Here is a 27,119-nt window from a genome sequence, read left to right as displayed (position 1 = left end):
TAAACTGGCTACTACAATTCTTCTGATACGTGTAGTAGGTAACACTTGCTAACCAAACACCCTGGGACTGCCAGGATTCAAGTTAAGGTCTAGGTTCAGAAGCAATGAAAGATGATAGTTTCGGGGAGGAAACAAGACAACTGTTTTAGGACAACCATTATGGGCTCTTCAGGCAAGGGGAAGTTCAGGCTCCTCAGGGGAGGAAGGGCTGCTCTTACTGAGAAACAAATCCCAGTAGAATGTTGGGATTAATGTGTTTGGCTTCACTGGGACTTTCACACGTCTTCACCTCAATTCCTTCCCAACCGGTGCCTGGCCTCTATCATGGGAAACATATTAGGTGGTGAGCTCCAGTAGATTTCTCATTCAATCCACCATTAGATTCCAATTTAAGTTTGTTTATCAAAAATCTGTGCGGCCACAGGAAAAGAGAGCTACTTCCATGGCAGTCATAGGAACTTTCTGGGTTTTTTTTTAAGCCCTGAACTCATCATTTTCTTTTACCAAATGCAGTTAGAAGCAACCAACTCATCTCGGTCCTTATACTTCACTGTCTTCATTAAAATGTACTCTTTCATCTGTGGCCTTCTCTTCCATAGGCACTTGGCCCTGAGTGATGAAGTGATCATTTAAATGATGTTTCCTCACTGAATGCCAGGAGTTGCCATCATCAGTGGAGGCCATCTTGTCTTTACATCTATAAAAGGACAGATCTGTGGAAACCGAGACCCCTGGGGAAGCTCACCCTCTGGACATCAGGCAGTGGGTGGCGTAACTGAGGTCACTGCTGGTCAATGCTGGCAGCAAGTCAGACACACAGCAGAGGAGAAGTGAGGGCCAGCTGGGGGCTTTGAGGGCACCTGTGCATCTTTTGTCACCAAGCTTAACCATGAGGACACAATACAACCTAACATAAGAGAACTGTCCTGCCCTTGGATACCCAAATCTGGGCAGCGACAGCTTATGAGTGTTCTGGGCCCCCGACTATGCAGAAAGTAGAACAGAATAGAGAAGGAAGATAACCACTGAGGTCAGAACCAGGGACCAATCAAAGAACTCACCCATATTTGACAGCAGGAAGTGCGGCGAGCCGCTTCTGACCAGCAGAATGACGAGTCACCACACGCTAGATTCTTCTCGTATCACACTTTATTGGAGTACAGCTTGGTTTCAGACAGATGGAAGGAAGACCCCGAGCCTTGTTTACACTGGCTTTTATAATGCACTATAACCTGTGGCAACCTGTGGTTGGCTGGTTAACTCAACAAGATATGTGCTGTTCACAATTTATTGGTTGCAATTCTGATCCTTCATTAGCATATTGGCTCGTCGTGGCGCATGTGTGGCACATAGCCTTTGGGCTACTCCCTGATAACTGTTATCTGCGACATGGCAGAACACCGGCTTCCCGTTATCTGCGACAGGCAGAACAACGGCTTCCCACAAGGAAGATCTCACTATAACTTGCCCACCGGGATGGTGACTGGGATGTGTTCTCTTTACTCCCTTTTCTGAATGGGCATTTTAACCCAGTCACTCTCTTCCTTCTCACCCATTTTATATTGGTAGTTTGGAGGCACATCAACTCTAGACCATACGGACCCTGGACCTGATGCAGCCTTCCACACACCACCCATGATTTTGAACTTCAACCCGAATGCACTCACTGGGTGAGCGTTTGAACCTGTATTATGGGGGAGGGAGAGACAATGAGCATGTGACACGCAGAGCTTGTTAATGTGAAGGGTGCGTATCGATGCAGACTCGTTAAAGGGATGCCGTGTGTCAGACAAAGACACCAGCCCACTCAACACCATCCCAAGTCCATGGCCACTTTTAACCCCTCTTCTCTATTAATGAGAATCAAAGATGAATATATCAATTTCCCACTTATGTGTCCTTGGGACATTGTCCCCTTCAATGTGATGTAAAAGTCTTGTAGAGGGCTTTCATCTTCATCTTTTTTCTGAATAGAAGGTCAATCCGATGCCTAGATCCACAACAGCCACCTACAGCCATGAAGACAAAAGCCACATTAAGGAAGGTGGAGCAAAAAAGGACCGGTGGCCCAAGGTTAGGACAGCTCTATGGAGACATGGCACCAGCTCTAACCCGACCTTTGCTGGACTCAGAGACAGAACGGAAACCACTGCATCAGGGCTCTCTGTAACTGACACACATCTTCACCACTAATCAGCTTGTAAACTTGGGGAAGTCATACAATTATTGTGACTTGGTTTTCTCATATATGAAATGGGTAAAGAATTGGGTAAATAAACCATGAAAATATATGCAATCTTTTCACATAATAAGCACTCAGTAAACAACACTCGTTAGCACCAGCAGCAGAATAATTGTATGAGGAAAGCCCAACCTCACCAGTGCCGCAGAAAAATGAAAGTGTAGTACGGGAAACTATTTCCATCTGTCAAGGTAAATAATTTACAAAATGAATTCAGGGAATTCCATGGTGGTCCATCGGTTAGGCCTCCGTGCTTCCACTGCTGGGCCTGGGTTCAATCCGGGGTAGGGGAACTACGATCCCACAAGCTGTGTGGTGTGCCCACACCCAAAAAAAGAAAAAAGTTCAGAGAGGGTGCAGTGAAATTTATACTCTGATATATCACTGTTGGGACTATAAATTGATACAATTCTTAGGAAATAAATTTGGCAAATGGTCCTAAGGATTAGAAATATCCAAACCCTGTAATTCTACTTCTGGGCAGAGGGAAGACTTAAAAATACCACAGAGTATTAAGAAAGAAGATGTTAACTGTAATGCTACATAAGACAGCAAAAGTCTGGAAGCAGTAGAATGTCCAACAATTAGAAATGATTAACCATACTGCAGTAATTTTGCTGAAATGTATCATATGTAGTAATCATTCAAATTATGTTAGTGAGGTGTATAAGATGGTGTAGAAAATATATATTAAGGGAAATACTGACTGCATATATATGAATAAAACATATAACGTGAATAAAAAATCACACAAAAGTAGGAAATTTACCAAAATGTTAACAATGCTGATATCTGGGTTATGAAACTGTAAGTGGTATTTCCCCCCTACTTCTAATTTCTTCCATTTTACCTATTTCCTGTAATGAACTCTCTACCAATTAGGATGCTTTTAGCTGTAGAACACCTAACTTGCTTTAATGAAAGGAACCTTCCTATCTCACAGAACTGGGGAGTCCAGGGCAGGCTGGGATTCAGACACGATAAGGGTAGTGATTCAGCATCACCAAGTGCCAGCTCTTTCCATGTCTCCACTCAGGGTCCTCAGCACGGGCTTCATCCTCAGGGTGTTCACCTCACGGTTTCAACAAAGCGGCGGCCAAAAAATGTCATGTGCTGACTGGCGAAGAAGGATAGTTCTCTGGAGTAAACAAACTTGGTGCTCTGTTGGGAAGAAGGCGGGGGCGAATTGATACTGGAGAGTGAGCAACAATGTCTTCCCCAAATGGCTACTCTTGTCATTTGTCAAAGTATGTTTACTGCTTCCAAGATTTTCCAAAGTAATTCATTTCACTGTAGAAGACTTGGAAAACAGAGGGTATCAAAAAAAACCTCCCATAGGACCCTATCACATAGCATGACCACTATTAACATTTTGGTTCATTTGTTTTAAAACTCTAAACAATACTACATAACATTCTACCATATGGAAACAGCATAATTTATTTAACCATTTCATTCTTGCAGATAATTTCTGTTAATTCCATTTTCATTATTAGTACCTTTGGATGGAATATTTCACCTGATCTCTAATTTGCTTCCTTTGGATAGCGTCCTTTAAGTGATATTACTGGACCAAACTTGTTAAGACTCTTTTTACATATTGCCAAATGAATACATATTACACACCTAATATGAGAAAAAAACCTAACTGATAAAATACAAAATGGGAACCATATTTCCCATAAGTTCACAGGTCAATGTAAATCCCAGATTGTGTAATTAAGAAAAAAAGGTTTTGTTAAAATTAAGGCATTATATAAATGTAAGATATTATTTTGATATAAACAAAAATAATGAACACCTGTAACTGTCTTAAGACAACAATCACTCTTAGGGATTAGTTTATAGTTTTTATCATACATATTGCCAATTGCTTAAAACTACTTTCAACATTCCACAACCTATCTATTAATATAACAGAAGCAGCTTTTATCTTAGTTATTATTTATACTCACAGGACTTTAATAATCTATTAATTAGTTTAAAAATTATTAAGCACATAACTATGTGCTTTGAAGATGACTAGGAAACTAGGAATACACTAGTATAATTGAATGTGGAAGACAGACACACAACCAACTAAAATAAATGTGATATGTGGTAAAACAGAGCCAAGAACATTTCACTTTGAGAACCAAGAAAAAGAAGTAATTAACACTTCTCTTTCTTCTCCTAGCTCATCCTCTGCTTAAATTTCTACCAGCTGTTCTTTTTGCCTGGACTTTTAAATCTGACCTGTTCTGCCCCCTGGAATTTGTGTGGCCTCATTTCTTATGTGGTCTGCCTTCATAAGCTGAAAGTCTGTGACTGGCTCCTCTTTCTCCTGTCACTTGTCTCTTCTCATTCCAGATCACCCATCTCTTCTGACCTCCAGTGCCCGTCATCACCATGTCACCCCTGCCACTGCCTTCCCAGCTGACCAGCTAGGGGGCTAGTACTGGTCACGCCTCAGAAGGATGCATCAGAAATTAAATTCCTTTGGGCTTTTAAATAATAGGAAGAAAGTAATCCAAACTTAGGGAGTACAAAGGAAAGAATATGTACTCCAATGCATCTCATTATTAAATTAAGAAATTTGGAAAACTTTAGAAGCTTGCACTACTTTTACAGATGGAGACTTAATAGGTCTTTTACTAGTTACAGAAAGCATGTGCAAGAGGAACAATAACTCACCCAAACAGTAAAACGGCAAAAATACGTGACTTAATAGTGGAAAGACGGCTCTTGAATAACCTCTCAAATATATATGAAAACAATTATGTCACGATTAGGTAAGTCTAAAGGGATTGTTAAAGAAAGATCAACAGGGCTAACAAAGAAATGTCATTTCCCTTCCCTCTCTTATTTGTGTGAGAATTCCAGAGTAATGTTTGTCCACAGGATGACGGAGAAGCTAATGTATTTACTGGACACTTTCAAAAAGCCATGCAGGGCCTTCCCTGGTGGCACAGTGGTTGAGAGTCCGCCTGCCGATGCAGGGGACACGGGTTTGTGCCCCGGTCCGGGAAGATCTCACATGCCGCGGAGCGGCTGGGCCCGTGAACCATGGCCGCTGAGCCTGCACGTCCGGAGCCTGTGCTCCGCAACGGGAGAGGCCACAACAGTGAGAGGCCCGCGTACCGCAAAAAAAAAAAAAAAAAAAAAAGCCATGCAGAGCCTCGGTTTAAGTACATGCCTCTCCTGTCCAGTGTGCTGCACAGCTGTGCCCAGATCCAATCTGTGTACATTTTCCATTTACATATGTTCACGTCTCCACAAAGGAAATATGAAGAGAAAAACAGGGAACGTTCCAAGAAAGTGTAAAGTGGATACGAATATAATTAAAACAGTAATTAGAAAACTGAGAAGCTACTAATTTTGTGATTTACTCATGTATTTTCCTGGTAATTAATATTTAAATTTTTGGTAGTTTTTCATATTCAAACACAACATCCCAGGGTGGGAGAGTAAGTATTAGGCGGTCGCAGCAGTGGTATCTGTCACAGAACACTGTAATAGTGAAGGAAGTGAAAATGACTGCTTGATTCTCACCCCTAGAGGTGCTGCTGGGGAAGGAAACTGCTTAGTTTCTCTTTCTCTCTCCACATTGTGAAAGGTCAAATGTTAATTTAGGCACATACAACGATTACTCCATTCTAAAATGTCAAAAAGGTAATCTGAGGGACTTTCAACTGAAAAGTTTAAGATCACCATATTGAAGTATATTAAAAACTCATAGTGTGTTTGGGACTAGGTCTTAAACTAAAGTGGCTAAAAATTGCAATAATAAGACTTGCAGTGACTTTGAGCTATGAAAGGTCAAACTGGAAGGAATAGAATCCCATAAAATTAAAATCAAGGAATGAAACAAGCTGAAATTAAAATGATTGTGGAAGAATATGGTAGCCCGAGATTAGTCAACATATAATAACGATAGAATGGGCTATTTTTGAAAAATCATAAAAAAATCTTTTGGGCTAACCCAATATAGTACATTTGAAACTATTTTAAAAACAATGATCCAAGAAATGTTTTGGACTCATATGTAGGTCTGGCACTAATGAATAAAGATTACTGGATGTACTGCATAGAAGGCATTTGGACATACCGTGTTTCAATTAAAATGATGACACCATATTTTGGTAATATCTAATATATTTAATTTTGGCATAATAGTGATTTATTATATAGTAACATTTCAAAAATAGACTTTTGTGTTTAACAAACCACCGAAGAGCTCAAAATAACGTCCTATAAGCATGCTTTTGCTCCAAACCCCAAGCTGCTATTGCACTGAAGGCAGTGAATCCCATCACGGGAGTTGTAAGAGCCAGGGCTGCAGATCACTGTGAATAAAGAATAAGTTAATGAGTAAAAGTCTCCTAATGCCACGTAAATTAATTTTCAAAGAAGGTTCTTTTTTTCTTTTTAATTGTGGTAAAATGCACATAGCATAAAATTTGCCATTTTAACCATTTTTGAGTGTACAGCTCAGTAGTGTTAAATGTATGCAAATCACTGTACAACTAATCTCCAGAACTTCTGCATCTGGGAAAAACTGCAACTCTATACCCATGAACCATCTCCTCATTCCCCCTCTCCCAGCTCCTGGCAGCCACCATTCCACAATTTGTTTCTATGAGTTTGACTCCTCTAAATGCCTCATGTAAGTGAAAAGTTTTAAGTTTTCACTCTAATCCAGCTTAAACCAAGACTGTGACCTAAAATAGTTTTACTGACCACACGATGTTGACATCAGAAGGCTGACTGGGCCATCCTGTAAGTTACAGAAGCAGCCACAAGGGGTCAAGAACCAAATGTGACTACCAGATGGTCCATAGTAACCACGATTTAGATGTATAAAGATAGCCCCAAATATGGGAAGGACTTGCAGATCATTTCTAACAATCCTCTGATTTCAAATCCTATTTCTATCCTGGGCTAATGGTGTAATTCTGGAAAAATTACTTAGCCTAAAACGTAACTCAGTTTGGTCATCCCTAACATAAGGACAATGTATACCATGAATACGTCACCACTGCTCCCTCTGTGTGATAGAAAGTAAAGAAAGGCAGGAAGAAACCAAGGTCAAATACATTCTCTGCCATTGATTAACTTTGGGATCCTGGGCAAAGCAGCCAATTCTCTTAGTTCTAGTTTCCTTATTTGTAAAACAGGTACAGTAACAATCAAGTCATAGCATTGTGAGGACTGAAACCAGATGACTTAGATGAAAAGGCACCCAGCATGTGATGGGCACTCAATAAATGCTTAACCCTGTGCATTGCAGGGTTGCTGCCTCTACTCACCTCTTCCACTGGGGGTGGGGAGGGCATCAAGGTCATGGGATGCCATCAGCCCCTAATTGAGTTGGGGTCTCTGACTAACCTATTGCAGATGTGGTCAGCCAAGGGATCACAAAGATGTTAGTAACAGCACATCTAAGGCATGGGTATCATGGGCCATCAAAAAAGATTCTTTTTCTAGCACCATGATTTAATAATACATGTCACTGACTGAATCTGAGTCATATTATATTATTTAATTTCTTATTCTTTTTAAAATATATTTTTTCAAATTGGGAAATATCTTAACTATCACTCAGAAAAAGTATTTTCCATTCTAGGTCCCACAGAGCTCCTCAAGTTTTAACAGACATTTTATTTGGGAATTAATGTTCCAGATGGAAAAAAAATTGGTAAACAAAGTTAAATAGATTTATTTGCTGCAGTAATAAGAAGAGTGTCTAAAGTGAAAATGTATGTGGTAAAATTCTAATGACATAATATTTCTCAAAGGTGTGTGATCATGGTACACTTTCTCTCAAAACACACATTAATATTTCTTGATGCACAAATATGGAAAGATTTAGCAAATGTATTGAAAGTGTCAAATCATTACATATGGAGAAGAGAAACCTGCATGCAGTCTTTACACACAGACTTTATACATGACTGTTACAAACAGAACTGTTACTGGCATAAAATCATCTAAATTAAAGTTTAAATAAATAATGATATTCTAATAAATATTCTTATAATTTAAAAAACCTTCATAATATAGTACATGTTATACCACAGAGCCCTTATCTGTAGCACTCTCTCCTAGGATATATCCTGAAATATTTTGTTCTCTTTTAAGTGAAATTGAGGAAAAATGCTAAAATGTTATTTAAATTTAAAGTACAAAATTAGTGAACTTTTCTTCCAGGTCTGAGTCTCAGTGAGTAGAACATCTCCCAGCTACAGTTATGAGAGCAGCCTGATTGAAACTTGATTATTTTAATAAGAAGAGAAGGAAGCATTGGTGACTGATCAGTATTGACATATGAAGAAATAAGTAAATACAGGAAAATATCTTAATGAATTTTGGATAGGGAATAATTCCTTAAAAAGGGAAGTGACTAGCCATAATAGAAAATAATTGATACATGTGGTATTAAAATTAAGAACTTAAAGTAACAATAGTCAATCAAGAAAACTAGGAAATAGTTGCAGATTATATAACCAACAGAGGACTACCATTCAGAAAACACACACAATTCATGTAAATCAATGAGAAAAGGACAGAAAATAATAGGAAAAACTTAACCAAGGAGGCAAATTCTTGTGTACTGAAAACTACCAAAAATTGCTGAAAGAAATCAAAGACACAAATGGAAAGACGTCCCATGTTCATTTAATATTTAATATTGTTAAGATGTCAGTACTACTAACTATCCATGAAATCGCTATCTATGAAATCTCTAGATTCTATGAAAGCTCTATCAAAATCCCAGTGGTGGCATTTTCAGAGATAAAAAAATCCATCATAAAACTCATTTGAAATCTCAAGGGACTCAGAATAGCCAAAACAATTTTGTAAAAGAATAACAAAGTTGGACATCTCACACTTGCTGATTTAAGTACTACAAAGCTTCAGTAATTTCAGTGGTCTGGTACTGACATAAAGACAAAATTACAGACAAAAAAAAATAGAAATAAACTCCCAAATAATTTTTAACAAGGATACCAAGATCATTCAATGAGGAAAGGACAGTCTTTTCAACAAATGTTTGAGCAAACTGGATATCCACTTGAAAATGAATGAGGTTGGACGCACCTTACACCATATATACAAAAATTAACTCAAAATGGATCAAAGACCTAATATAAGAGCTAAAACCATGAAATTCTTGGAAGAAAACAGGAAAAAGCTTTATGACATTAGATTTTACAATGATTTTTTTATATGACACTGAAAGCATGAGGACAAAAGACAAATAATTAAATTGGACTACATCAAAATCGAAACTTTTTCTGCAAACGTGAACCAAGGAAAGGTCATGTGAGGACAAAATGAGAAGGTGGCCCATTATGCCATCTGCAAGCCAAGAGAGAACTCACCAGAAACGAATCACCAGCACCTTGAACTTGGGCTTCCAGCCTCCAGAATTGTGAAAAAAATTTTTGCTTAAGCCATCCAGTATATGGAATTTTGTTATGGCGGCCCACCCTAAAACAGTATTTATCCAAAAGAACTAAGAGTAGGGTCTTGAAGAGATATCTGCACACGCATGTTCAGTGCAGCACTATCCACAATAGCCAAGAGGTGGAAGCAACCCTATGTCCATTGACAGACGAATGGATAAAGAAAACGCGGCATACACATGTGGACGACGGAAATGCGGTACATTAGTGCTGGGCCACCTAATGTGATGTTAATGTGGGAATGTGAAATTATAAAGAGTACTGTGGAATGGTATGAAAATGTGTGATGGTCACGTACTACACATGTTGGAGGTGGGAATGTGATACATATACACACATATACACAACAGAATAGTATTTAGCCTGCAAAAGGAAGGAAATTCTGACACATATTACAATATAGATGCCAAGTGAAATAAGCCAATCACAAAAGGACAAATGCCACATGATCTCATTTACATGAGGTACCTAGAGTAGTCGTCAAATTTATAGGGACAGAAAGAAGAAGAGTGGTTGTCAGTGACTGAAAGGAGGGCAGAATGGGGAACTAGCGTTTAATAGGTACAGAAGTTCAGTTTGGGAAGATGAAAAAGTTCTGGAGATGGATGGTATTGACGCTTACACAACAATGTGAATGCGCTTAATGCCACTAATTTGTTCCTTTCAATATGCTTAAAAGGTTAAATCTTATATATATTTTACCATAATAAAAAATGTGATGCATTACATAATCATCAGATTGCAAATATTTAAAGTTTGTTTATGCCAAGAATTGGCATAGATGTAGACAGGATCTGTCCTACATTGCGTTGTAAGTGTTTTCTAAATTTTTTGTATTAACCCAATCTGACATATTTTAATGAATTGCTCATCTTATGATCCAATATTAGCTAAAGACCTAGGATATACAAACAAAAATATTCACAACACCATTGTTTGTCATAGTAGAAAAACTGAGAAGTAGGAAGCAATTTCAACCAACAATAAAACAGATATATACTCCTTGACATATTCATAAAATAGAATATTATATAGAAAAGAAAAAATTTTTAAATTGTGTTATAACCACAAAAATGTGCATGAATCTCACAGATACAATTTGCAATACTGTGAATCTGTTAAAATAGCCTCTCATTGGACATATTCTCAGACTGGATTTTTACAAATCCAACTTTATGCTGCTAATGTAAAAATGTAAGTTTTAATCAAATTAATCTATACCTGCACTGCACTCATAAATAAAACCTCAACTACAGTTTTATTTTATATAACTTGACAAATCAATTTAAAATGGACAACTTCTAAAGAGAAAAAAGAAGGTGGTTTACCCTCTCTATACAACAAGACATTAATTACCACAAACAGTAAAACAAAAGAGAGGACCCTTTAAAAGACATATATTTGTGTGTATGTACATATATGTGTATATACATACAAATGTAGGTGTGTGTATATATGCACCATATATTATAAGTATATATATGTGTATGTATACACACACACACACACACACACACACACACAGTATGTACCCTTATTTTATGGACCTGAGAGTAAAGAAACAAAATTTGAAATTAATAAAATAAATTATTAGAGAATTTTTTTCCTGGTTGTGAGGCAGGTAAGACTTTTATAAGAGAAAACAAATAGAGAAAATAAGCAATAAGACTTATACAATATTAAACAAAAAACAATGCACCAAAGACAATGTCCACAATGCTAAAATTCAAGTGGCCAAGAATTCTAATTCTAGCTTATATTGAATTAATCAATCTGCAGAAAACACTTAAAACATCAGGAAAGAGGAAACATACACTATTTGACAGCCTTGAAGAGGTAGCGAAGACAGGCAAATGGGTAAAAGTATTATTATATATTTCAGCAGTGGGTACTCACCACACTATGTGGTGCATGGGTGGCTAAAACTGAAGCAAAAATTATGTCTACTTGGTTACAAAAACTGAGAGGACAGACTTCTAGGCCACCAGAAGATAGAGAAAGTAATGGGAGAAATTCAAGGAAATAGGTAGAAACAGAAGCAAGAACTCTAAAATCTCATATAGACTCCATGCAGATCACTGGCTGATGTGAGACCTTCACATTAGTCAATGATATTGCAAGAAGTTCAAAACCAGAAAAAGAGGGCTTCCCTGGTGGCACAGTGGTTAAGAGTCCGCCTGCCGATGCAGGGGACACGGGTTCGTGCCCCGGTCCGGGAAGATCCCACATGCCGCAGAGCGGCTGGGCCCGTGAGCCATGGCTGCTGAGCCTGTGCGTCCGTAGCCTGTGCTCCACAACGGGAGAGGCCACAGCAGTGAGAGGTCCGTGTTAACACAAAAAAAACCCAAAACCGTAAAGAGTTGGAAAGCTGAAAAAACTGAGAAGATGGTGCCTACAATGGGAAAGACAGTTTAGATTTTGAATCTAGCATATTATTAGACTAAATAATAAACACTCTTCAGAGCAAAAATAAGCCAGAAGACTCTACATAGCACTACCAATAAAGTTTAGCATATAATAAAAATTATTAGATTTTCAAAGACACAGAAAACTAACTCATAGTCAAGAGAAATAAAAGTTTAAAAAAAATGAATAGAGTAACATCAGCAAAGATACTGGCAGCTCCAAATGACAGTCCCAACTAAAGAAACATGAAAATAATCAAGCAAAAACTCTCAGAATTAACTTTGAAAGAACTCTAAAAAACAATCAACATATAGGAAATAGTAAAATGGCAGAAGTAAGTCCATTCTTATCAGTAATTATTTTAATGTAAATGGATTAAATTCTAGAATCAGAAGACAGAAACTGGCACAATGAATATTTATGATCCAACTATATGCAATCTGGAAGAGACTCACTTTAGACCAAATGAAACAATTAGGTTGAAAGTGAAAAAGTGGAAAAAGATATTCCATGGAAACTGTAATGAAAAAAGAGCTGGCACTAATTCAGATTAAACAGACTTTAAGTCAAAAACTGTTATAATAGAAAAAGGAAATTACATATTCCTAAAAGGATCAAATCACAAAGAAGATATAACAATTATAAAAATATACATACCAAACAACAGGTACAGAAAATATATAAAGCAAACACTGGCAGAACAGAGGGAGACATAGCTCTACAGCAATACTTGGAGATTTCATTACCTCTCTTCCAATAATGGATAGAGTTTCTAGACAGAGGATCAATAAGGAAATAGAGGACTTGACAACACTATAAACCAACTAAATTAACAGATGTATATAGAACACCTCACTCATAGCAACAGAACACCCATTTTTATCAAGTACACATGGAATATTTTCTAGGATAGACAATATTTTAGGACACAAGACAATTCTTCATAAATTTAAAAAGAATGATATCATACAAATCACAATAGAATAAAGCTACTGAAGAAATCAGTAACATAAGGACAAGTGGAATGTTCACAAATATGTGAAAATTAAACAACACATTCTTAATAGGCCAAGAAGATAAAGAATATATCAAAAGGGAAATTGGAAAACATATTGAGATGTATTAGAATGAAAGCATAACACACCAAACCATATGAGATTAAGTGAAAGCAGAGGAACATTTATTAGTAGTAAATGCCTATACTGAAAAAAAAAAGAAAGATCTTAAATCAATAACATAACTTTACACCTGAAGGGATGAGAAAACAACAAACTAAATCTACAGATAGCAGAAGAAAGAAAAAATTTTTAAAGATTAAAGTGAATATTAATAACAGAGAGAATTTTAAAAATAGAGAAAAGCAAGGAAAACAGAAGTTGATTTTTATAAAGACTAAAAGGACTGACAAACCTTTAGGTAGATTGAGAATAAGAGAGAAGAGAGAAATTTTCAGAGTCAGAAACAAAGATGGAACATCACTACCAAACTTATAGAAATAAAAAGGATAAGTCCATTTTAAGAAAAATTATATGCCACCAAATTAGGTAAGCTAGAAAAAAAAATGAAAAATACCTGGAAACCCACGTGTTGCAAAACCTGACTGAAGAAGAAATAGAAAATTGGAAGAAATCTATAACAAGTAAAGATATTGAGCTAGTAACTGAAAACCTCCAATAATGAAAATCTCAGGGTGAGATGGCTTCACTGGTGAATACTACCAAACAGTTAAAGAAGAATTAAACCTATTCTTCTCAAACTCTTTCAAAAACAGAAGAGGAGGAAACACTTACTAATCAATCTGTGATATGAGCATTGCCCTGACATCAAAGCCAGATAGAGTTATTACTAAGACAAGGAAATAAATGTCAATATCTCTAGAATGCAGATGCAAACATCCTTAACAAAATACTAACAAGCAACTTCCAGCACTATATTAAAGTATTATTCACCATAATGAAGTGGGATATATTCCAGGAACTGCAAAGGTGGCTAAATATATAAAAACCAATCAACGTAATATACTATACAAATAGAAGGGGGAAAGAAAACCTACATGATCATCTCAATTGATGCAGAGAAAGAATTTGACAAAATCCAAAATCTTCATCATAAAAACACTCAACAAACGGAACAAAATGAAAAACATTTCAATCTGATAAAGGGCTTTTATGAAAAACCCAAAGCTAACATCATCTTCAATAGTGAAATATTGAAAGTTTTCCCCCTAAGATCAAGAACAAGGCAAGGATGTCCTAAAGAAAGTTCTAGAGAGAGCAATTAGGCAAGAAAAAGAATAAAAGGCATCTGAATTATAAAGGAAAAAGTAAACTAATTGTAGATGACATGATTGTGTGTATGTATACACACACACACACACACACACACACAGGGAGAGAGAGAGAGAAACCTGTGAATACACGTATACACATGGTACTAGAGCTAATAAAGGAATTCAGCAAAGTTGCAGGATACAAGATCAACACACAAAAAGTGGTTACGTCTATACACTAGCAGTGAAAAGTCCCAAAAGAAAATTAGAGAAGCAATTATATTTACATGATAATCCACAAAAAAATCAATTTACAAAGATGTAAATTGAAGCAAGAAGGTTGAAGACTTGTAAAATTAAAATTATAAAACACTGCTGTAAGAAATAAAAGAAGACCTACATAAATGGAAACACATCCTACGTTGGAGAAGTGGAAGACAATATTATGAAGATGACAATACAATCCAAAGGAACCTACAGATCAATGTATCCTGTATCAAAATCCCTCAGGCTCGTGTTTTTTTTTAATAACATCTTTATTGGAGTATAATTGCTTTACAATGGTGTGTTAGTTTCTGCTTTATAACAAAGTGAATCAGTTATACATATACATATGTTCCCATATCTCTTCCCTCTTGAGTCTCCCTCCCTCCCACTCTTCCCTATCCCACCCCTCTAGGTGGTCACAAACCACCAAGCTGATCTCCCTGTGCTATGCGGCTGCTTCCCACTAGCTATCTATTTTACGTTTGGTTTTGAAAAGAGGGAATGATGATCCTCAAATTCACATGGAATTGCAAGGGGCCTAAAATATACAACATAGTTTTGAAAAATACAAACCTAGAGTACTCACACTTTTAAATTTCAAAACTCCCTACAAAGCTACTGTAATCAAAACAGTGTAGTACTAGAAAAAGAGAGAATGTACACTAATGGAATAGAACTGAGAGTCCAGAAATAGCCACAGACATCAGTGGCAAACCGATTTTCAACAAGGATGACAAGACCACGCAAGGGGGAAAGAACAGTCTCTTCAGTGAAAAGTCCTGTGACCACCAGATAGCCACATGCCAAGAATATATTTGGACCCCTAACTCACACTGTTTTCTAGAACTTACCTCAAATTATCAATGACCTCTTTGAAAAAAAAGGGGTAAATTTTTCACAATTTTAGATTCCATAATGGTTTTTTAGAAATGACACCAAAAGCATCAATAAAAAAGAAAATAAACTGAACTTCATAAAAATATAAAACTGTGCACAAATGGACATTATTAAAAAGTGAAAAAACTCTCTGAGAATAGATAAACCTTTGCAAATCATACACGTGCTAAGGTCTGAGTATAAAGAATATGTAAATAGCCCTTAGAACTCAACAACAAAAAGAAAGAAAACCCAGTTTAAAAAATAAACAGAAGACTTGCCTAGACATTTTTCTGAAGATATACAAGTGGCCACCAAGTACAGGAAAAAATGCTCAACATCATTAGTCATTTGGGAAATGCAAGTCAATACTGAGACCCTACTTCACACACAAGGATAGCAATACTTTTTTAAAAGGAAAAGAACAAGTGTTGTTGAGATAGTTAACTTTGTATATTATTAGTAGCACTGTAAAATTGTGCAGGCTAAATAGTTTGAAAACTGCTCAAGAAAGGTAAACACAGGATTGCCTGTGTATAAAGTATAAACAAACAATGCAATATTATTCAACCATAAAAAGGAATGACATACTGATACATGCTACAATGTGGTTAAATCTTGAAACATTAGGCTAAGTGAAAGAAGCCAGAGAAAAAATCACACATATTGTATCTTTTCATTTGTATGAAGTATCCAGAATAGAGACAGAAAGCAGACTGGTAGTTGTCAGGGGCTGAAGGTAGAGAAAAATAGGGAGTAACCACTTAATAAGCACAGAGCTTCTTTTTGAGGTGATTAAAATGTTTGGGAACTAGGTAGAGGTGGTGGTTGCACAGCACCATATACTAAATGTCACTGAATTATCCACTTTAAAATGGCTTTATGTTATATGAATTTCAACTTAATTAAAAAATGAGTAGAGCTTCATGTGACCCCTGGGCCAATATAAATTGGTGTAACATATGTGTAATTGATAACCAAAAAGGGAGGACAGAGAGAATAGTGCAGAAAACAATAAATGACATATATGACCCAAAAGCCTTGAATTTAACAAAAGACATAAATGAATAATCCAAAAAACTCTGCAAACACCAACATGAAATGTACAAAACCTCCACCCCTACACACAACATAGTCAAACTGCTATAAACCCCCAGTAAAGATAATCTAAATGCTATGGACTAAAAATGATGACACATTAAATGCAGGGTGCGAGAGGGAAGAAGTATGAGTAGCAGCTCACTTCTCACTAGGAGCAATAACTGCTAGAAGGCAGTGGAATATTATTCAGTGCTAAAAAGAAATACTACTAAGTGAAGGAAGTCAATCTGAAAAGGCTACACACTGTATGATTCCAACAATATAAAATTCAGGAAAAGGCAAAACTATGGAGACAGTAAAAAGATCAGTGGCTTGGGGATAAAGAATAATGAGTAGGTGGAAAGCAGAGAAATTTTAGGGTAGTGTAGCTACACTGTACGATACTATAATGTAAACATATGTCATTTGTCCAAAAAAACACAGACTGTACAACACCAAGAGTGAATCCTAATGTAAACCATGGACTTTGGGTGATAATGATATTTCATTCATTATAGATTCATCAATTACAACAAATGTATCACTCTGCTGAGGGATGTTGAGCGGTGGAGGTTAAGCATGAGGGGGTCCAGGGGACATATAGGAAAATCTCTGTACCTTACATTCAAATTTGCTTTGAACCCAAAACTGCCTAAAAAATAAAGTTTATTTAAAAAACATGAAAGGTAAAAAAAAAGACATTTGGTAATACAATTTAGAGACATTGTAGACAATAACCCTGCACTACAAGTAAGGCTAAAAGAAGTTCTTTAGCCTGAAGAGAACAGTGAACAGATAGAATAAAGGAAATGATTTACCATTTTGCCTGAAACAACTGAAACATAATAACCATAGAAAGACATGGAAAATGGTTTTCAAGAAACTGGACATCAAACCACAAGGGACAGTGATCCCAAAGGACATACAGGAAACAAAATATTGATATATGAGCTCTACAACTGTTGTAGATTATTGCTTTCAGTGAGTATCTAAATTATGGCAAAGGGAACTGTGGTGGAGCTGAGTTCTTCCCTGAACTGAAGAGACAAAGCTGAAGTCCAAGAAGACATTGAATGCAGCTAGTGTTCTTCCTGTGAACCAGAAAGGAGATACTGTGGAGACAGAGAACTCTGGAGATGAGTAGAACATCTCACTTGATTATATAACAGAAATCAGCATATGTGTCTGAGGAAGCTACCTGAATCTGGGGAAAGGACCATCAATTTTGATAACTTTAGAGGAAAGGGTGCTTGGCAATCACTCAGGCTAAGGAACAGTGTCTGTTCCCAATAACCAGAAAAGAAAATTCATATTTAAAAAGCACTGGGTGGAGCACTTAGGAAAGTAGTAGAAAATGATTAGCTTTAGACTGAATGCTGAAACAGAAACACCGATCAGATTAGAAAAGCAAGACATGAAATGATCAAATCGTTTTCAATAATGTATTAACTGCATGTGAAAAAAAGAAGACAAAATTCACAGGAATACGAAAATATGCAGTACCAAATAAGGTAAAATCACAATGTTTGGAATCTACAAAAAGATTACTAGGCATGAGAAAGAGGCAAGAAAACACATAATAAAGGGAATAATCAAACAATAAAACCAATCTAGAAAAAAGGAGATGAAATACTTGTATACTAAAAACTACAAAACATTGCTGAAAGAAACTACAGGAAACCTAAATAAATAGAAAGTCATTCTGTGGTCATGGTAGGAAGACTTAATATTAAGACGTCAACATTACCCAAAACAATCTAGATATTCAATGCAATCCCTATGAAAATTCCAACAGCTTTTTTTTTTAAAGAAATTGAAAAGCCATTCCTCAATTCATAGTAAATTGCAAATGGCCCTGAACAGCCAAAACACAATCTTGAAAAAGAAGAACAAAGCCAGAGGACTCATACTTCCCAATTTCAAAACATACTACAAAGCTCCAGTAATCAAAACAGACAGACCTACAGACCAATGGAACAGAAATAAACCTATTCATTTATTATCAACTGTTTCTTGATAAGGGTGCCAAGTTCATTCAATGTGAAAACAGTAGACTCTTCAACAAATGGTGCTGGGAAAACTGTATTTCCACAAGCAGAAAAACGAAGTTGGATCTCTACCTCACACTATATACTAATATTAACTATGACTTAAATAAAGAGCTAAAAATTCCTAGAAGAAAACATAGGGCTAAACCTTCATGTCTTTTGGTATGGCAACAAATGATTAGATATGGTAACAAAGTTTAAAAATGGATAAATTGGACTTCATCAAAATTTAAAATTTTGTGCATCAAAAGACATTATCAACAACTCTGTTAAATGGCTAAGCAGAAATGTTAACAGGGTCTATCTCTTTCTGGCACAAGATATAAGCACTAAGCATAAGAAAGCTGGAGTGATTATATTAATATCTAACAAAGTAGACTTCAATGCAAGGAATATTATCAGGAATAAAAAGGTGTATCATTACATAATGATGGAGAGTCAAGTCATCAGGAAAAGTAGCAATCCTAAATGCCTATTTACATAATTACTGAGTTGCAAAATACTTGGAAGACAATAAAGGAGAAATAGTGCAATCCACAATATCAGCTGGGAGCTTCAACATTTCACTCTTACAAACTGATTTAACAAGTGGAAACTAGAACAATAGAAATATAGAAGACAACTTCTACTTAAATGCCAGAATAAACTTATTATTCAAGAAGACATGGAACATTCATCAAGATGCGCCATATCCTGAACCTTAAAACACTTCTAAAAACAACTAAAAGATTCAAAGTAATATAGAGCATGCTTTCTAAACAGAAAAACTTTAGTTGGAAATCAACAATATAAAGATACACTGGAAGTGATTAGTTATATGGGAATTAAACAGAATACTATGAAATGAGCCCTGGGACAAATAAAATTACAAAGAAAATTAGAAAATATTTTGCACTGAGTGAAAACTTAAAAATAAATAATATTAGTAGGATGAAGGTAAAACAATGGTAGGGAAAAATATATAGCCTTAAATACTTATGTAAGAAAAGAAAAAGATATAAAATCAATGAATTGATAGTATGCTGCTCCCTTAAGAAACTAAAGAAAGAATAGCACATTAAGTTTCAGATGAGGAAGAAAGCATTAAAAAATACATAAATAAAGAGCAGATATTAATGAAATAGAAATCAAATGAAAAATTCAATAAACTAAAATCTGGCTCCTTGAAGAGACTAATAAAACTGATAAACCTCCAGCTAGAGCTTGTAAAACAAAAATAAGATACAAAACAAAAATAATAATAAGAATGCCTGTTTTTATTTCTATTCAACACTGTACAGGAGGACCTAGTCACTGCAATAAAGTAAAAGAAAAAATGGCACAGATATCAGATGAAGAAGTAAAACTGTTATTTGCAGATTATATGTTTATTCTTGTAAAAAAATACAGGGTCTATAAAATAATTATGACATCTAATCACTGAATAAAACAGATATATGGGATCCAGGTTAATATTTAAAAGTCAATATGTTGTAGTAATTCAAAAACACAGAGCAAGCAAAGCAATTTTTTAATGTAATATGGTAATAAAGCTTCATTAATCAAGACACTTCGGTATTGGTGAAATGATAAACATAAGGATGAATGGAGCAGAATTAAACCCACATGAATATATAGTCAGTTGAACTTTTGACAGAGGTACCAAGGAAAATTTAATGACAAAAGAAAAGTCTTCAACAAATGGTGTTGTACCACCAGGACAGGTTATCTGTATTGTAACAAATGATTATTGACCCTTACCTCATACCAAATAGAAATATTAACTCAATATCTATCATAGACTTAAATGCAAACCCAGAAGTACTAAACAAAAAGCACAGTAGAAAATCTTTGTGACCTTAGGGTAGGAAAATTTTTATTAGAACACAAAAACACATGAACCACAGAATTAAAAAAATTAATAAATTGGACTTCTTCAACGTTTTGCTTTGAAAACAAAAATGTAAGCCACAGTCTGGGAAAATATATTCACAGCATATATATAAGAAAAAAACCTTTTTGTCCATATTAAATTAAGAACTTACAACTCAGTGAGACAAACAACCCACTTAAAAAATGGGAAAGATATTTAAACAGATACTGTGCAAAGGAATACCAATATCCAATAGAAAGTTGAAAATATCTTTTAAAAAGGAAAATTAAAATTAAAACCACAATGAGATACCACTACACATACACACATTGGAATGGCTAAAATTAAAAAAGAGTGACCATACTATGCTTTGGAAAGTATTTAGAACAACTGGAACTCCGCAACTTTGCTGGTAGAACATGAAAATTGTACAGCAGCTTTAAAAATAATTTGGCATTTTTTTTATAAAGTTAAACATACACTTACCGTATGACCCAGCGATCGCAATCATAGGTATTTTCCCAGAAGAACTGAAAACACATGTCCACCCAAAGACTTGTACAGGAATGTTCATAGCAGCTTTATTTGTAATGGCCTAAAACTGGAAACAACCCAGATGTCCATCGTCAGGTGAATGGATAAATAAAATGTGGTATATCCATACAATGGACTACTACTCAGCAATAAAGAGGAGCAAACTATTAATACATGAGATAATACTGACAAACCTCAAAATTATGCCGAGTGAAAGAATTCAGACAAAGATTATATACTGCATGATTCCATTTATTAAAAATTATTAAAATGCATGCAAATATATAGTGATGCAGAGCATATCTGCATTTGCTTTGGAATGGATATTGAGGGAGGACTGATTACAAAAACGCATAAGCAAAATTCAGGGTTACAGCAGAGATCTTCTTCTTGATTGTGGTGATAGTTTCATGGATGTATATGTGTCCAGGTCATTAAACTGTATAATTTCAACATGCGTACTTAATTGTATGTCATTGTTGAGCCCAAACAAAGCAAGTTGTAGAGGTTATTTAAGGCAAGACGCCATTTACTGATTATCATGCAAACCAATACTATATGTCATTGTTGATCGCCTCAATAAGAATTAAAAGTATAAAATTTGGGATTGGGGTAAAAAATATCCAATTCTGATAATGAATATATCTGAGCAGAAGAGGAAGACAATGGATTGTTGAGGCCTTCACAGGAAGCTTCAGCTGTGTCCTATTTAAATCACTTTAAATCTTAGGATACAAAGCAAGTGACAGAATATGAAATTTGTTTCGAATGGGTGATATGAACATACTTGTTTATAACATCATTTTCTATATTTCTAGATGTTTGAAATATAACATTATAAAGAAAAATTTTATTTCCAAAGAGCGATACTAAATCAAAGACAGACACACACATACACACACACATGCATCATTCCCTGAAAATCAAAACTAAACAAGCTTCAATGTACAGATAGCTTCAATGAGGTATTGAGGGAAAAATTATATAAATTTTACATAAACCATTCAGAAAAAGCAAGAAGAGGGAACGACTGCAATTCACTTTTAAAACAGCAAGTGCCCTAATAATAAAATTTTATAAATATTTACAAGAAAACTATAGACCAAAGTTCCTTATGGATATAGATATAAGAATCTTTAACTAAATGTTAGCATATAAACCTCAGTGATATGTAGAAATTATGAATGATGATCATATATAGTTTATATTAGAGGTCAGTTTATACAAAGTTGGTTTAACGTCTATGTATCGATCAATGCATCATAAAACATGATAAAAGATACAAAACATATGATCATCTCAATGGTGTATACAAGACATGACAAAATTCAATCTCTTTCATGATGAAAAATCAAAATAAATAGAGAATGGAAGGGAATTTCCTTCATCAACCCGATTAATGGCATCTCTTAAAAGCTGCCAGCTAGCATCACAGCTAACGGGGAAAGCCCATGGGCCCTGACAGTTGGCACAGGAAAAGAATGCCAACTCTCACCACTTTCGGTGAGCACTTTTCTGAACATTCTAGCCAGACTAACAGGGGCAATAAGAAGAAATAAAGAGCATGGAAATGGGAAACAAAGCAGTGAAATTGTCTTTATTCCTATGTGAGATAATTAGGTATGAAGAAAATCCTAAAAATAAAAAATAAATTCTTAGAACTATAAGTTTTATCAAGGCCACACAATACAAGGTCAATGTTTCTAGAAGAAAATAGGAAGAATTCTTCATGAGTTTGGGATAAGCAGAAATTTCTTGGATGGACACAATATCTTTGGTTCTTAAGAAAAAAATTAAGAAACTTAGTTTTCTCAAAATTAAAACTTCTGTATTTGAAAGACACCATTAAGAAAGTAAAACGAATATATATGGACCTGTTTCCAGAATACATAAATAAACCTTGTAAGTCAATATTTAGAAGAATAATAACCAGAAAAAGGGTAGAGGAAATGATGTGAACAGTTTACAAAAGAACATATGTGAATGCTCACAGAGAACAAGAGAAGATATTTGATATCATTAGCTATAAAGTAAATACAAATTATATCACAAATAAAATAGCACTACACTGATTAAAATTTAAAAGTTGGACAATATCAAGACTGCAAGAATGTGAAACAACCAGATATCTCATACACTGCTTGGTGGACATGCAAAATCATACAACTACTTTGTAAAAGTTGGGAGTTTCTTAACAGTTAAAAATACTCTACCATATTATCCTAAAACTTAACTCTTATGCATTTACCCAAGAGAAATGAAAACATAGGTCCACAAAAAACTTACACAGAAATGTTCATACAAGCTCTATTCACAATATCCCAAAACTAGAAACAACCCAAATGCCTGTCAAAAACTGAAAACTGAATGTATAAATAAACAGTGGTAAATTTAATAAGTAGTTGTGATTGTGAAGTAGGATAAGGGGACAATTTGGGGAATGGAAATTTCTATATCTTCATAGGGTATTGGTTAAATGGATGAATACACTTGTCGAAACTCAGTGAATTGTACAATTAAAATGTGCACATTTAAAAATGAGTGTATTTATGACACCTTAATAAAGTTGATTAAAAAAGTTTTCCCATAAATACTGCATGATCTAAAATAGTCAAATTCACAGAGGCAGGAAGTAGAATGCTGGTTCCCAGGGGCTGGTGAGAGGGAGAAATGCAGAGATATTACAAAGCTTTAGTTATGCAGGTTGAATAAATTCTGGAGAACCAAGTAGAGCAATATGACTCTAATTAACAATATTACATTGCATACTTGAAATGTGGTAAAAGGGTAGATCTTAAATGATCTCACCATACACACACACACCCACACACACACACACTACATATATATATATATATATATATATATATATATATATATATGTAACTATGTGAGGTATGGAGCATGATGGATATGTGAATTAGCGTAATTGTGGTGATTATTTCACAATGCATACATATATCAAAACATCAAGTTGTATATCTTCGACACATACAACTTTGTCAATTATACCACAATGAAGATGAAAAACAGACAGAGAGATATAACACATTTATGAATATGAAGCAACCTTCTCCCCAAAACAATCCTATCAGGGTTACTGAAAACGAAAACTGACCAGCTGATTCTAAAATAAATAGGGGAATATAAGGACCTTGTGACAGACTGTATTTCCCAGAGATGGCTAACAATACATCTATCCCATTCTACACATTCTTACAATTGTGACCTTGTTGAGCAGTAGAATCCATCCGGGTCACCTCCTCTGTTCCTAAGTGGAACTTTGTATGACAGAAGTGACACCAGCTGACTTCTGAGGCTAGGTCATGGCTTTCTATTGTTGTCTTAGGACATGAGCTTTTAGATTCCACTGCCATACTGTAATGTAACAGTGCCCAGTGCTCACACAGGGCCAGTTAATGTGTATAATCCCATGAGTTAGTATGGAAACACTCAAGAATAATAGGCTTATGGCCAGAGTAAACAGAAAATGCTTGCCTCAATAGCAGAGAATGACTAGCCTAGACTGAACATTGGTTCAGCCAAATAAATTAAAAGTAAGACCAGGGCTTCCCTGGTGGCGCAGTGGTTGAGAGTCTGCCTGCCGATGCAGGGGAAGCGGGTTCGTGCCCCGGTCCAGGAGGATCCCACATGCAGCGGAGCAGCTGGGCCTGTGAGCCATGGTCTCTGAGCCTGCGTGTCCGGAGCCTGTGCTCCACAATGGGAGAGGCCGCAACAGGGAGAGGCCCGCGTACCGCAAAAAAAAAAAAAAGTAAGACCAGAAATAACCAAACTGTTTCCAAACAATTTTTCTGTTTGGAAACTCAATAATGCAAACATATAAAAATACAAAAATATTCAACACCAAACAACAGAACATTCACAAATATCTGGCATTCAGTGAAAAATTACTTGGCATGAGGGAGACAAGACAATATGACTCACGATAAGAAAAAAAGTTAATTACAATCTACCCTGAATATGTGGAAAAGGACATTAAAACAATTAATGTAACAATATTCCCTATGCTCAAAACTTAGAAAGCCCAGAGATAAACCCATGCACCTATGGTCAACTAATCTATGACAAAGGAAGCAAGGATATACAATGGAGAAAAGACAGTCTCTTCAATAAGTGGTGCTCGGAAAACTGTACAGTTACATGTAAAAGAATGAAACTAGAACACTCCTTACACCATACACAAAAATAAACTCAAAATGGATTAGATACCTAAATGTAAGACCAGACACTATAAAACTCTTAGAGGAAAACATAGGAAGAACACTCTTTGACATAAACCACAGCAAGATCTTTTTTGATCCACCTCCTAGAGTGATGGAAATAAAAACAAAAATAAACAAATGGGACCTAATGAAACTTAAAAGCTTTTGCACAGCAAAGGAAACCATAAACAAGACGAAAAGACAACCCTCAAAATGGGAAAAAATATTTGCAAATGAATCAATGGGCAAAGGATTAATCTCCTAAATATATAAACAGCTCATTCAGCTCAATATTAAAGAAACAAACTACCCGATCCAAAAATGGGCACAAGACCTAAACAGACATTTCTCCAAAGAAGACATAGAGATGGCCAAGATGCACATGAAAAGCTGCTCAACATCACTAATTATTAGAGAAATGCAAATCAAAACTACAATGAGGTATCACCTCACACCAGTTAGAATGGGCAGCATCAGAAAATCTACAAGCAACAAATGCTGGAGATGGTGTGGAGGAAAGGGAACCCTCTTGCACTGTTGGTGGGAACGTAAATTGATATAGCCACTATGGAGAACAAGTATGGAGGTTCCTTAAAAAACTAAAAATAGAATTACCATATGAACCAGCAATCCCACTACTGGGCATATACCCAGAGAAAACCGTAATTCAAAAAGACACATGCACACCAATGTTCACTGCAGCACTGTTTACAATAGCCAGATCATGGAAGCAACCTAAATGCCCATCGAAAGACAATGGATAAAGAAGATGTGGTACATATACACAACGGAATATTACTCAGCCATAAAAAGGAATGAAATTGAGTCATTTGTAGAGACATGGATGGATCCAGAGACTGTCATACAGAGGGAAGTAAGTCAGAAAGAGAAGAACAAATATCGTATATTAACGCATATATGTGGAACCCAGAAAAAGGGTACAGATGAACCAGTTTGCAGGGCAGAAATAGAGACACAGATGTAGAGAACAAACGTATGGACACCAAGCGGGGAAAGCGGTGGGGGGTGGGGGTGGGGGTGTGATGAATTGAGAGATTGGGGTTGACACGTATACACTGATGTGTATAAAATGGATGACTAATAAGAACCTGCTGTATAAAAAAGTAAATAAAATTTTTTTAAAAACCCAAAAACTCAGTAATGCAAAAATATAAAAATACAAAAATATTCAATGCCAAACAACAGAACATTCACAAATATCTGGCATTCAGTGAAAAATTACTTGGCATGAGGGAAACAAGACAATATAACTCATGATAAGAAAAAAAGTTAATTGCAAACTACCCTGAATAAGTGGAAAAGGACGTTAAAACAATTAATGTAACAATATTCCCTATGTTCAAAACTTAAGATAACATATGGAAGATATAAAAAAAAACATTTCATTCAATCTTCTAGAGGTCAAAACCATGCTGTGTGTGATGAAAAACACTCTGGGTAGGATTACCGGTTGACGTGATATTGTAGAAGGAAAGATGACTAATCTTGAAGATACAGCCATAGAAACTACAGAGAATAAAACACACAGAAAACATTTTTAACGAAGAGATCAACAAAGAGCTGTGGCAAAATGTCAGTCAGGTTAATATGCTTTTAATTGGAATCCCTGGTGGAGAAGATGAGACTAATAGAAAAATTATTTGAATAAATAAGTAAAACTATTTTCCAAATTTGGGGAGCACTGAGTGTCCACAAATCCAAGAAAATGAAATATTCTTCAATAGCAAATTCACACCAGAAGAAATGTTAAATAAAATCCTTCAGGCCACACAAAGAGAACTGCAGGTGGAATTGAGTCTACACCAAGAATGAAGACTAATGGAAAGGATAATTAGATGGGTAAATACATGTGA

The 27,119-nt window shown here is 35.6% G+C and overlaps 1 protein-coding gene across 1 annotated transcript in view; it reads right to left on the bottom strand.

The window, feature by feature from the left end:
* Positions 1–6,358: 6,358 nt before the first annotated feature.
* The window catches only part of ZPBP (zona pellucida binding protein), a 104,313-nt gene continuing 83,552 nt past the window's right edge, over positions 6,359–27,119 (bottom strand). The window contains exon 8 of the mRNA XM_032643451.1: positions 6,359–6,567. Within this exon, the coding sequence (XP_032499342.1) occupies positions 6,473–6,567 (95 nt within the window). The 3' untranslated portion in view covers positions 6,359–6,472. The remainder of the gene's footprint in view (positions 6,568–27,119) is intronic.

This window comes from Phocoena sinus, chromosome 9 (assembly GCF_008692025.1).
Source record: "Phocoena sinus isolate mPhoSin1 chromosome 9, mPhoSin1.pri, whole genome shotgun sequence".
Lineage (NCBI taxonomy): Eukaryota > Metazoa > Chordata > Mammalia > Artiodactyla > Phocoenidae > Phocoena > Phocoena sinus.
The sequence above is the reverse complement of the archived record's forward strand: the minus strand, read 5'-3'. Positions and strand labels throughout refer to the sequence as shown.